The sequence below is a fragment of the Hyperolius riggenbachi genome, chromosome 2, assembly GCF_040937935.1.
Source record: "Hyperolius riggenbachi isolate aHypRig1 chromosome 2, aHypRig1.pri, whole genome shotgun sequence".
Lineage (NCBI taxonomy): Eukaryota > Metazoa > Chordata > Amphibia > Anura > Hyperoliidae > Hyperolius > Hyperolius riggenbachi.
In genome coordinates this window covers 145,329,358-145,343,858 of record NC_090647.1, presented here as the reverse complement: position 1 = coordinate 145,343,858, position 14,501 = coordinate 145,329,358, and the positions used below count along the sequence as shown (strand labels likewise).

The 14,501-nt window shown below is 43.0% G+C and overlaps 1 protein-coding gene across 2 annotated transcripts in view; it reads right to left on the bottom strand.

The window, feature by feature from the left end:
- Window positions 1-14,501, bottom strand: part of LOC137545887 (protein LBH-like) — a 50,359-nt gene that overhangs the window by 9,868 nt on the left and 25,990 nt on the right. For both annotated transcript variants that reach the window (XM_068267642.1, XM_068267641.1), the window contains exon 3: window positions 6,128-6,329. In XM_068267642.1, coding sequence (XP_068123743.1) covers window positions 6,128-6,329 — 202 coding nt within the window. The remainder of the gene's footprint in view (window positions 1-6,127; window positions 6,330-14,501) is intronic.

The window sequence follows — 14,501 nt, the reverse complement described above, 5'->3', positions numbered from 1 at the left end:
TACTTATTGTATATTTATCTGTGTTACGTTCATCTATCTTAATCCTGCTATTTTCTGACTATCCTGTCCTGTCTTTGTGAGGCACGCCATCGCCGCATCGCATTGGCTGCCTCATTCCAGTCTGTCTGGTTTTAGACGCTTGCTGTCGCTAAGTAGCCGCTAGCTAGCAAGCGTTCATTCTGTCTACCGGTCCTGATCTCCTCAGTTCTGGTTTATGCGCTCAGCGCTACTTTGCGCTGAGACGTTATAACGAAAGCATTGTTTGTGGCTGTCAGATCTGCACCGGCTCTGTGCGCCACAATCTCCTATTGGAGTCGGTCCTCCCCTCCACTATACTAGGGATAGCCTGTTTCCTTGTGCTAGTGTGTGTACCTCCTCCACGCCAGCTCATGCGTTGCATGCTGACTGTGGAGAATACACCACCAAGCCTTACACTAGGGTTACCGTCCAAGTAGCCACTATGAAGGCAGGTGAGGAGAAAAGACCTGTCCCCACTCAGGATTAAGAAGTCGCTCTCTGTAGATTGGGAAAAAGGAAGAATTCCCCTCCACCAGGGGTGGAAACAACTGCAGTAGTAGTACAGAGGCGCCAACAGGGTAAAAACAATATTTCTTTAAAATGGACAAAATGAAGTAGGTAGCGGTGGACTTACTCCTCCAAAAATGGCACCAAAAATTGCTGTTTTAAGCAAAAATCAATTTACATACTCCAAACAAGGTGCAAAGCATTTCGCGGGTATATCCCACTTCCTCAGGCAATAAATAGGAGCATATCACCAATGCGGTCCGGTACGTAGCCTGGCGCCTCTGCTGGTAAACAAAGGATGTTATCCCTATATCTGCTTGTAGAAAGCAGGAAGTAGACACACTGCAGATTTATTGCAGGATTTGTATCTGCTGTAACAAAGAAATGTTTTTCTTTAAATGTTATTATGCTGTTGCAGAGAGGAAGTTTTGAGTTCAGGTCCACTTTAAAGCTCAACTAAACAAAATTTAAAAATAAAATCGAAAGAGAAAGCCCATATTTTTATTACTTCTTAAGGTTGCCATACACTGGTTAATGTTTTGCAACAATATCTGGCCAATTCCATCATTTGATCGATTCTGCTAGAAATCGATGCAGCAAACAATTTTTGGACCGATCAATATTTGTTTGAAATCGATTTGGTTGATCCAGATAGAGGATTTCACCTGATCAGCATGTGTCACTAGCGGCTTTTAATTTTGCAACGACGGCAGTGGAGCTTACTCTCACCTGTCCGCTGCGTGCCTTCTCTCCGCTGCCGGGCTCTTCTTCCTGTGTCTTCTCTCCTGGATGCCTGTGTCATGTAACAAGTGCTAGAGGTTAAACACTAGAGGCCCCTAGTGGTCACAAATGTGCTACTGTGCCTGTAGTGTTTGGCCTCTAGTGTTTATTACATGACACTGGCGCCTGTAGAGAAGAGACAGGAAGGAGAGCCCGACAGTAGAGAGCACAGCTGACGGCCTGTGTGTGTGTGTGTAGGGAGCCCACAGATTTTCAGTAAATTTCTTGCTGAGATCTATTGAAAATCTGTGTGTAGTGTGTGGAGGTATTCGATTAGATAGATCTGCCTCTGATATAATGATCTGAGAGGGATCTATCTGTTGGGTCACATCAACCAGTATATGGCCAGCATTATTTGCTTTAGGTTACAATAGTGTCATTTTCATCAAGTCATGTGTGGGGACATGTGTGGACACTGGTAACCAGTACCACCTGAGATAAACAATGCAACTCATAGGTTAAAAGAATCTATTCCTATTGCAGTTATTCCCATAATAAGGTAGTGCCCCGAGCATCTGTTGCTCACATAGACATCCATGTTCAACCAAGCTGAGGTTATAAATTAATGGATTGCTTTACAATGTTCTCCAGGCCCTCTGCCATAGAACAGCTACATCATGCCTGTGCATGCAGTCTTCCACTGGCGTCTACAGGCCACTATAGCCTTACAACTATGCTATTCTTGGTAGGAACAAAATAAAGGAAAAATCAGCCATTGGGCCCGATCCAATTAACTTTTTCTCCAAGGTTTTCTCCTAGGATATCATTTTTCATCTTCTGTTTAAAATTATTTTTTTAGCACTCTGCAATAAAATAGGTACCACAAAGTGGGCGAAAAAGTACTGTCAAAATTATTCTGAGCATTTTCCTGCTTGCTGGTGGCTTAAAAGGCATTTTATTGATAAGGTGTGAAAATCTCACCTAGGGGAAAACTTAGGAGAAAAGAAGAATTTGTTTGAACTGACATAATATTCTGTTGGCTGGTGTTTCCCAAAAAAAACAACATGAAATTACCAAACCGCATATCCAATGCCATCAACACACAGTTTCAGGTCTAACAGGATTCAATTGTATGAAACGTAATTAAACCAGATATAAACAAAAGGCATAGTGTATATTTATACGTAGTATGTCTTGAGGTCAAATAGAGATTCAACTTTTTCATTAGTTCTGTATATTGTACTCAAATAGTGCAATGAATATCAATATAAACAAACTTACAGTAAATGGCAGAGTTAACATCCAAAGCTTCATCCAAACTTTTGCTGGGGTTGGGACAATGCAGATTTCTAGTTACATTGCTGCTTGGTTCACATACATTTATGCCTCCAGTGGTGCTGTGGATCTTTTAGGACCCTAGCAGCACCCCTAGTGGCCAGCTTGATGCACATGTACCTCTGCACAGCATGACTTTCCTTCCCATCTACTCACAAGCGGAATACATCACATTTGTTGCATTTGATTTCATACACTATGTCAATGTCTGGTATTTCCTGAAGTCAGCTATTCTCAAGCAATTATTTAGAAAATCACAGGTATAAAATGACTGGGGTCTAAGGCCTGACAGACATTAGCTAATCCATGGGCAACCTTTCTTGTAGTCAGTCAAACCAATCAATCCTTTTTGATGATCAGTCAGTTGGAGATGCTAACACACTATACACACATGTACAAAGGCATTTCCAACCCATCTTTTGTTCCCCTACTTGACAAATGTACACAGTCCCTCAAAGTATTATAAAATAATTGTTTATCATATATTTATGACTGGTCAGCAGGGCAACTCACTTTCAATCAATGGACAGTGTGACTATTTTGATTGAATCCTTCATTGATCAGAAGTGTACAGTGGATTGAATGTTCCAGCCCTAAAAACAGCTTATACAGCCATCTAATAAAATCCTTAATTGATAGCAAAAGCTATGCAAAGTGTTTAGGTAATGCTCAGACCATACTGATTGTCGTCCAGAGTTCTCTAGTGTTTGCCCAGCAATTCCTGCACAGCTATCCATTGTTTAGCAGAGGGTCTGAAGGGAGTAGGGGGAAAGCAACTGGAGGTCTCCCATAGCAGAGGAATACAATGGTGATACTACAACCGCTGTCTCTTGTCTTGATTTCCACTTTGCTTGTGTTGTGTTACTCATACCCAATTTGTTTTTGTTTTTATTGATATATAATAGAATAACTACATCGTGATATACTGTAGTTTAAAGGTACAGTGTCTAGTTACACTATTATTTATTTTGTTTCCAGGGGAAGTTAAATCATTACAAGGATAAAGAATAAAATATCAATAGGTCATAATTGACTTGCCAAGCACATGACATGCTGTCTCTCTAAAGTGATGCCAAAGTCTCTGAAACCTCTCCAGTATTATATTTCTTCTAGTCTGCAGGAAGCTGGAACAAGGTTAACATAAGTGAGTAATCTGCACAGATATATGAGCAAGTCATCTGCTCCTGGCTTCAAACCATAGTCTATTCCAACTTCAAGATGACTGATTTATATACAGTCACGTAGAATTGTCAACTCTTTTATTGTTACAGTGAAGTTTTCCATACCGCACTGTGAAGTAGGAGAGGTACGATGCGCTAACTATAAAACAGGCTTCAAAGCTAAGTATGAAATCCCTTACAAAAATAACATTTCCACTATAAGCACAAATGCACCGGAAACAGTTATCATGTATAACTGTTGCCATGAGTCGTTGCATACACTTTTACATATTATGAACAAAAGCACAATCACATATTTTATAATACACTAATTAATGCATCAAAGGATACCTGACCAAAGGCAAAACCACCTAAGGTAAACACAGACGTATGTTCATGCTGAATCCACATATCTCTGTGCACTGTCCTTGTTCCTCACGAATCCACGTAATCACTCTTTGAAAAATCTGACTTTTAGCTAAAGTTCTATTTTCAGACAGGAAGATGCAGGCTTGCAGTGATGTTCCCCGCTATCACTCTCCCATTCAATCCTCTTCCCCACCCCATTCATTCCTCTGTGCACGTGCCCTCTTTTTGAATTTACACAGGATATAAGGTTTGTATGTGTGTGTGTGTGTGGGGGGGGGGGGGGGAGGCATGGTGGAATTATGTCAGTAGGACATAGCAGTTGCGTAACTAAGGAGCTTGGGGCCCCAGTGCGAATTTGGCATAGAGCCCCAAGCATTCTATTGATATGTAGCCCCAGAACCAAGGACAAGCTCAGTGTCAGAGAGTAGAATTTAGAGTAAGGAAGTAGTTTGTTAAGGTTTACCACTGTGCAATGTACATATAGAGGTGTTCATTATTACCAGCATAGCAACAATGAAAAGCTAATAACATGAAGGAGGGCCCCTCTGGTCCAGAGGCCCTGGTGCGGTCGCAACCTCTGCATTCCCTACTGTTACGCCACTGATGCACAGCATGGCAGCACTTAATATGGAGTTGGCACCTGAGGTCTTTTACACTAGCGGGGTGCCGAGACCCAGATTAGGGGACATGGTGGCATAGAGCCAAAATATTTAGTTGCAACACTCTAACACAGTGGTCCTCAAACTAAGGCCCCCTGAGGCTTTTTTACCGGCCCCCCACATGCAAAATGTATTACTTATAGATGCGGTCAGTTATACATTTAAATATTGGTGGTCCACATATAGAATAGCAGTGCTGGCACCACCCATCCACATGGAAGCCAGAAAGCAGTAATTTTGCTGGTTTCCAATCAAATTCCACATCAGGTGACACTGTTGTCCAATTGGACTTCAGTTTCTCACCTGGGTATGCGTCACTGTCTGGCCCGCAAAGACATCATTTTATGTATACTTCGGCCCCCCAGCAGTCTGAAGTATGTTGACCCGGTCCTCGACCCAAAACGTTTGGTGACCCCTGCTCTAACACATACCAAGATACATAAACACTCCTCCAAGCCTATGAGCATTTCAGTGCATGTTTTTCACCCTTCTCTTTTCATAACTAGGGTAATACAGGGGGCAGCCATTAGCAATTCCTCCTTTGCCGGACACCTCCTACTCCACCAGTCTGCCGGATTCTGTCCCGGCAATATAAAAGGAAGGGAGGGGTTCCTCCAATAAATGTAAAATATTTTATATTTGTCATCATGCAGCTGAAAAAAGGCTGCTATTTATTATTATAATTTAGAAAATAGATTTTATTTCTGAAATCTTGTATTTTTTTACTTGGGTTCACTTTAAGAAATCATGGGAGCATGTGAAGAAATTACTGAGGACATTGTGCAAGGAGCTAGAGGGACTTTTGTATGCATTATCCTGAAAACCCAACCCCATTTCATGGAGCAGGAGCAGGGGCTGACTATTGGCTATACACACAGTACATCCTTGTAGATAGCATTATATCAGTTTAGAGCAGGAGAACTGTACATATGACCAGATTGATAATTAACCAACATGTATGTATGTGGCTGCTTTAATACAGCTGAAATGTGCAGCAGCAGATTAGAGACCCACTGAGATACAAAATAGCCTATATGCTAGAGTAAAATCGGATACAAATGCTAGAAAAAAAAACATGGCTGAGATGATCGCTTTACAAGGTCTCAGGCCAAGAATCTAGCTTGTGTACAGCTCCCCCATGATGCTACTTAGCGAATCGGCAAGTTGTATCATTAAATGGCAAGCGACAAAGAAGCACATTGTTCTCTTTATTTACCTGTGCCAAAGGACGCTGCTTGTGCCTGCCTAGTAGCCTTGTTGTTGGAAATGGGGGGAAAACCACAGGAAACACTTTGGTCTACATGGTCTTTTTAGATAAAGGCCTGTCTTGTATATATCCAGATGTTATCTGTAACTCACCTGCCTGCTGGTCTGTTTCCGCTTCCTCTGTTTCCTCTTCTCTGAGTGTAGCCTGATCTTTGTCTTTCCTTACAGAATCTGGAGGCCATCGCAGCTCCCCGCTCTCTACATCAATGATATCTGTTGGTTCCACCACAATGGAAGGCAGCCTTCCTCTCATCTTTACTGGAACTTCTTCTTCCTCACATGGATCAGGAAATATCTTATAGAAGAGCAGAGACAAGTTAACAGAAAAAATGTTTACAAGTACAGTAAATAAGTATAGGCTATTTGCAAATAGATTCTATAGAATCAGAAGATTGCAGTTCATATGCAATTATACTCAGGAACAGCAAAGGGACGGTTTTCATATTCAGCAGTGATGCATTGTGGGGCACTTCAGATGTACACTCCAACCTGAATAATCTCAAATACCTTCTTTTTTAAGAAGGCAAATTTTATGCTTTACGTAGCATTTTAGTAAGAAGGCTTTTTGGTCCTTTTTAGCCCCTTACGAATTCCTAGGAATTCTGGTTTACTATGAACTTTGCTGGGCAATCTGTAATTTTAGATTCTGTGACTAAAGGTGCATACACTATTGTTGTCACCCAAAGGAATCGGGACTCAATCTCTCGGATGACAATTTGGGGGGCGAGTCAACCTATAGAAGCCCAAAGCATCTGTTGGTTTGTTTTTTATATAAGTCAAGGCTTTATTCAAAATTAAAAGACATGACAAAACAATAACAGCATAACTGATGTCACTTCAAATCAAACTAAAGAAACACAGGTAATTTAAGCACCTGAACAAAATGGGTTAAAATGTCAAAGATTAGCACACTGGTCCATTCTTCCCATATCTCATAATATTTGTCTAAATCATCCATGGCAGCAACTGCATAGCACAATCTATCAAACAGTTTTATCACTTGCAGTCTGTCTGAAACCAAAGAAAATGGAAGGTCTGGAATTTTCCATTTAAGTGCAATAACACCTACAGCTGCCAGAAGAAAGTATCTACTGTATATATATATTTTTTAATAGGCCTAGGTACTTCTTTATTAGGAGCAAATAGTTTTTTTATTCAATGGAATAGAAAAGGGGAAAATTGGCACTATCAGAGTGAACCATTCTGCCCAGAACGCTTGAACAATTGGGCATCCCAAAAATGTGATAATGTGCTTTCAGCACCACAGCCCCGGAAACATAAAGGTGCCCACACACGATACAATAAAATGATCCGATTTTACGGCAATTCGTTACAAATGATCGGATCTTCCGAAAAAAAAATTGAAAACTTTTTTTAATTCGCCTGAAAAATCCGATCGGATTTCCCATTTTCTTCGATTTTTATCGATCTGGAATGCCAGGTATTTTTCTTTTCAATCTTTCTAAAGATTGTATGGTGTGTGTAGATTGTATATTATTAATATACATACCCTAGCAATTTTGTCAGTTTCCAATCATTTTTATCATAATTGGGGAAAAATTGAACATACAAGTGTAGTACACTGGTCATATTTTTGAAATGTTACAATCAGTCAGAAAAATTGATTGCAATTCTTAAATTTAGATATTTAAAAAATTGTATGGTGTGTGGCCACCTTGAGGGAAATACTGAGGGATAAATACGATGCAACTTGGCCGTAGTGAAGTACCATTTACAAAGAAGTTTAACTGGGGTGGCGCTGTAAAGGAGGGGGGAGCCGGAGCCGCGGGGAGGGCAGCCCGACCTTCCCCTGGGCCGCCCTCCGTGCTCCCCCCTCAGATGCCGAGTAATTATCGCAGCAGGAAGCTCTGTACGCAACTACTCACCCTCCTGCGTTCCACTCGCCGCTGATCTCCTCTCGGCATAGATGCTGATACACACGCTGCTTCCTGTTTAGCCGGAAGCAGCGTGTGTATCAGCGTCTATGCCGAGAGGAGGTCAGCGGCGAGTGGAACGCAGGAAGGTGAGTAGTTGCGTACAGAGCTTCCTGCTGCGCTAATTACTCGGCATCTGAGGGGAGAGCACGGAGGGCGGCCCAGGGAGAGGTCGGGCTGCCCTCTCGAGGCTCCGGCTCCCCCCTCCATTATGGGGGGTGGACCTACCTAACCAACCTATACTGGGGGAAGCTGCCTATCTAACCTATACTGGGGGACACCTACCTAATCTAACCTATACTGGGGACACCTACCTAATCTAACCTATACTGGGGAGCACCTACCTAATCTAACCTATACTGGGGGGCACCTACCAATCTAACCTATACTGGGGGCACCTACCTATCTAACCAATATTGGAGGGCACTTACCTATCTAACCTATACTGGGGGGCAGCTACCTAATCTAACCTATACTGGGGGGCACCTACCTAATCTAACCTATACTGGGGGGCAGCTACCTAATCTAACCTATACTGGGGGGCACCTACCTAATCTAACCTATACTGGGGGGTGCCTATCAATCTAACCTATACTGGGGGGCACCTATCTATCTAACCTATACTGGGGGGCAGCTACCTAATCTAACCTATACTGGGGGGCAGCTACCTAATCTAACCTATACTGGAGGGCAGCTACCTAATCTAACCTATACTGGGGGGCACCTATCTAACCTATACTGGGGGGCACCTACCTATCTAACCTATACTGGGGGGCAACGACCTATCTAACCTATACTGGGGGGCAGCTACCTAATCTAAACTGTACTGGGGTGCAGCTACCTAATCTAACCTATACTGGGGGCACCTACCTATCTAACCTATACTGGGGGTACCTACCTATCTAACCTATACTGGGGGGCACCTACCTATCAAACCTATACTGGGGGCATTTACTTATCTAACCTGTATTGGGGGCACCTACCTACCTAGCTAGCCTATACAGGTGGCAACTATACTGGCTACCTATATTGCAGGCACCTACCTAACTAACCTATACTGGGGGCACCTATCTATCTAACCTATACTGGGGGGCAGCTACCTAATCTAACCTATACTGGGGGCAGCTACCTAATCTAACCTATACTGGAGGGCAGCTACCTAATCTAACCTATACTGGGGGGCACCTATCTAACCTATACTGGGGGGCACCTACCTATCTAACCTATACTGGGGGGCAACGACCTATCTAACCTATACTGGGGGGCAGCTACCTAATCTAAACTGTACTGGGGTGCAGCTACCTAATCTAACCTATACTGGGGGCACCTACCTATCTAACCTATACTGGGGGTACCTACCTATCTAACCTATACTGGGGGGCACCTACCTATCAAACCTATACTGGGGGCATTTACTTATCTAACCTGTATTGGGGGCACCTACCTACCTAGCTAGCCTATACAGGTGGCAACTATACTGGCTACCTATATTGCAGGCACCTACCTAACTAACCTATACTGGGGGCACCTACCTATCTAACCTATGCTGGGGGCAACTATTATGGCTACCTATATTAGCGGCACCCACCTAGCTAACCTGTAGTGGGGCACCTACCTATCTAACTTATACCGGGGCCGCCTGCTTATCTAACCTATTCTGGGGGCAACTATACTGGCTTCCTATACTGGAGGCACCTACCTGGCTAACCTATACCGGGGGAAACTATACTGGCTCACCTATGCCTGGCTACCTATACTGGGGGACCAATAGCTGGCTACCTATACTGGGGTACCTATTCTTGGCTACCTATACTGGGGGGACCTATACTGAGTGCAACTAGACAAGACAAATAAGACAAAGACAAATAACATTTATATTGCGCTTTTCTCCTGGCGGACTCAAAGCACCAGAGCAGCAGCCACTAGGGCGCGCTCTATAGGCAGTAACAGTGTTAGGGAGACTTGCCAAAGGTCTCCTACTGAATAGGTGCTGGCTTACTGAACAGGCAGAGCCAAGATTCAAACCCTGGTCTCCTGCGTCAGAGGCAGAGCCTGTGTCAGAGACAGAGCCCTTAACCATTACACCACCCAGCCACGCTACTAGACCTGGCTAACCTATACTGCGGGCACCCATACCTTGCTCCGGGGGGGGGCAATTTTTACACCCTCGCCATGGGTGCATTTTAGCCTAGAAACTGCACTGTCTGACAGTATCAGAACATCTCATCCCAGAGCTGGTAAATCACTATTGGTAAAAATATATAAATGTATCCGCTAGCCAGAATTTATCAACTGTTATCAGTGCTTGATCTTTCCACCAACCAAAGGAAAGCATGGGGGAGGAGGAGGGACAATGCAAAAAAAAATTCAGCCAGACTGATATAATTTTAGCTGACCAGATCCTCAAAATTGATCACAAAGTTGGATACTATGGCCAAATAACTCCTTTACACAGGAATGTTAACCAAGGTTTGAACTTCATTCCAATCAGTAGCTGAAACCCCTTTTTCCCACAAGAAATCATTATCTATTGTAGATCACCCGGGGGGTCTGTATGGCTGATATTGTGGTGAAACCCGTCCCACAGTGTGATGTCATCATGACCTTGGTCCTGACAGTTTTCTGTCTGTGAACCTAGTTGTGGAAAATAACGGCTTTTTCCAACTTACAAGCAACCAATATCTCCCTCTGGGCATAGACCTCTCAGTAACGAACATTCCGTACAGATCACCTTGCAGAATGAAAGATGTCACCACCAGCATTTACAATGGCCAAACACTAACTAAATAATCTATTAATGAATAATGTAATAAATAAGCAATTTTATTCATTATGATATTTTTACTGCAGTTCCCCTTTAAAGCAGCTCTATAGTGCAAAATCCACACATAAATACATTTTTTCACAGTTAATGCACTGGAATTGTTTTTACTTCTTGTCACACACCCCCTAGTGGCCAGACCGCACAATGCCTTCCAATCGGTTTCAGCACACAGACCATGCAATCTGTGGTCGCAATCGGTGCGCAGAAACCGCTGGAATTTTGGCAGCAGACAGACTAGAAGGGAGCTTGTGAGTTACAGTAATACAATTTACACACTATTTTTAGGGTATAACTGCCAACTGCCACCACTCCTACAGAAGGGTAGGAGACCTCTACACTGATACTAAAACCGGCAAATAAAACGGTTAAACACACTCTATTTTATCTAGCTATCAACAGTAGTAGCGACTCTTCAGAAGCTAGGGTTCTGTTTGTGTGGCTGAATAGCAGGGGTAGCTGAACAAATAAATGACTTTTTAGTTGTTTATTATAAATGCAATATAAATTATTAATATATACAGAAAATCGTTAAAATCAACAATTATAGAGACAATAATAGCGCAGTATGAAAATAAAAAGGGAAGAAATAAACGGATACTTAAGCCAGGTGAAAATATGTCCTTTCTGGGAAGTCTGAGCACATGGAAAATGTCCTTTGTTTCAGTTCAGGCAAATGGCCACCAGCCACATGGTCCCCTGGCTGGCTGGATCAGGTGGATCACAGTGACATCACACTGTGGGACGGGTTTCAATCTGATTGCTTTGGGAAATAATGAGGACTGCCCATGAGGAGACGGAATAGTCCAGAACCTGTCAGTAAGAGGTTCAGAGCCATAAGAATACCAATAGCTTCTGTACATTACAGATACTGTATGTAGGAGGTAAAATAAATTATAGTGCACTACTCTGATAAGTGGCCATGTTCCACTAGTTAGATAACTTGAAATAAAAAAACAAATCACCAAAAAAAAAAAAAAATCACCATGAGGACAAGAAAGTCAGAAACAGGGCGTATGCATGCTTTGTAAAATGTATTGCTATAGCCTCACTATAAAACAGTGGTTCTGGATGTGCAGCCTTGATTTCAGGGGAATAAAGATGTGATTTGCATATTCAGAGTGATGCATCATGGGAGACCCGAGTTGTTCATTTAAAGCTGAATTATCACAAATACCTTCTAACTTAAGAAGGCAGATTTACATACAGAATAGCTTTGCTTTTTAGTTGACGGCTTTTTGGTCTCTTTTATCCCTGTATACTTGTTCTGGGTCAGTGAATATATCTGGATATTCATTTGTAATAACTGCAGCAAAGCAAAGACTGAATTGCTGTTATTATCTGATTTCTGTGGCTAGCTTTTTACAGTAAAGATTAATAATTCACCCACCTGTTCTTTCAAGATTTCTTTAGAAACCTGCTATGACTAATAGGCTACATGTTATCCTCCTGATCTTACACTATATGAATAAACGTTAAAGGACAAGTGTTGCGTAAAATATAAAATACATACTGAACATAAAATGTAGATTTCTTCCAGAGTGAAATGCACTATAAATTACTTTTTTTCTACATGTCGCTGTCGCTTACATTAGCTAGTAAAGATCTGACAGGTTTTGGACTACTCCATTTCCTGGTGGGGGATTCTCTGGTATTTTTTAATTCACAAAAGCCTTTATTGAAAGGCAGTTGCTCAGTTCTACAGCTAAAATAGTGGGCAAACAAGTAGGAAGGCCGGCCAGCACCTTTGTGTAGATCCCTTCCACAATGCACACGTTGCCCCCCTGCTATTAGTACTGGTAAAATTGCTGAGCGCCATGGTGCATGGCAGTTTTACCACTGGTTCCTGCATCAGGCCCATATTGCAGTCAAGGCTACTGATAAAGACAGATATCCTGGTAAAGAACCCCAAAGATTTCAGTATAAAATATTAAAGTCTACCCGAGTACAGAAGCAGATACCTAAAGAGAGGGAAGCCTCAGGATCCTTTTGAGGCTTCCCTCTCTGCGGGATCCGTCCTACTGCACATGCACGGCCGTGCTCGCCCGTCTCTTGCGCGGTTATGACTGCAAGGAGAAGAGCTGCGCAGCCCCAATGTGGAGAGAGGCTGTGCTCAGCAACGGGGGCGGGGTAGCGCAGTCAGCATTGGGGGGCTGCTGCTGACCGAGGGGAGCTTCAATAGTATCCTGAAGCTTCCCTCTTTTAAAGGTATTAGCACCTTTCTCCTATTATTGGGCACACCACCAGGATTTGCCTGAAGAGTTCCATGCCCACCAGTTGTGAGGACAGATCTCTGCAAGGGGGCGCCTATGTAGCATCTCCATTTCAGAACCACGTCCCCTTTGCTTACAAGCATGATGTGGGGCACATGGGTGGGGCACACTGTTTTGTTGTTTTTTTATTTCCAGTCTATTTTCATAGTTTGAACAGCAGAGAGATATAGTTTACAAAACAGTAGGACAGCTTTGTGGAGCATTATCTTCCAACACCTGCTGTGTGCAGGTCTGATGCTGGGGATACACGGTACGTTTCTGTACCGTGTATCGAGCAGCTGATCCGGCCAGCTGATAATATTCAGCTGGTCCGATCACGCTGCTTGACCCCCGCCCGCTCTATCCCCACCGGCGGACAATGGCAGGGAATCGAGCGGCTGATAAGGAGCACCGGCAGGGACGATCGGTAATCGATACGTGCACACGTGCAGACGAGCGGGGACGCAGCTGGGGTTGTTCCGGCGGCTATTCGGCCGCCGGATCGACCCGTGTATTCCCAGCATCAAAGGGAACCTGAACTGAGTAAAATTATTTAAAATAAACACATGATGCACTTGCAAATGAAAATTACATAATGACCTCACCGTCAGTTCCTCTCAGAAGCTCACCATTTTCTTCTTACAATGATTTCTTCCAGTTTTGGCAAGATTTTGTCAGCGCTAAAATCTATTAGTTGCTGTCCTCCTCTGCATAGGCACAGTACAGGGATTCCTCGACATTGCGGCGGTGGTTCGTATTTGCAGGTGTTCACAAGTCAGGAACTTCCTGCATTTGGACTGTGAGGCAGTGACTGTTTTCCCCCACTTTTGGGGAAGAAAAAGTGAGTCTTATAGTGCAAAAAATACAGTAGTTAGGAAAAAAATATGCAGCTTTTTCTATTGCAGTGCTATTATTATTATTATTATTATTATTTAGTATTTATATAGCACCGACATATTACGCAGTGCTGTACAGTGTATATATATATATCTTGTCACTAACTGTCCCTCAAAGGAGCTCACAATCTAATCCCTACCATAGCCTTATGTCTATATTATGTAGTGTAAGTACTGTAGTCTAGGGCCAATTTTTAGAGGGAGCCAATTAACTTATCTGTATGTTTTTGGAATGTGGGAGGAAACCGGAATGCCCGGAGGAAACCCACGCAGACACAGAGAGAACATACAAACTCTTTGCAGATAGTGCCCTGGCTGGGAAGGGCACGGGTGCTACTTGGAAGCAAAGGCTAAGTGGGTTGCCTGCAGCAGCTGCCAATGCATTGTGAATCTCCCAGCATGCGTTGTGTTGGGCATAATCACATGGTCAGAAGTGCAGCCAGCGGTTTTTAGCAGTTTTCTCCTCACAAAAAAAGATAAGGAAAAGCCTGAATAAAAGCTGTGTAACAACTAATCCTGTTGCTTGTTAAAGACTTTTGGGAAAGGTGTATGTTAAAGGACCAC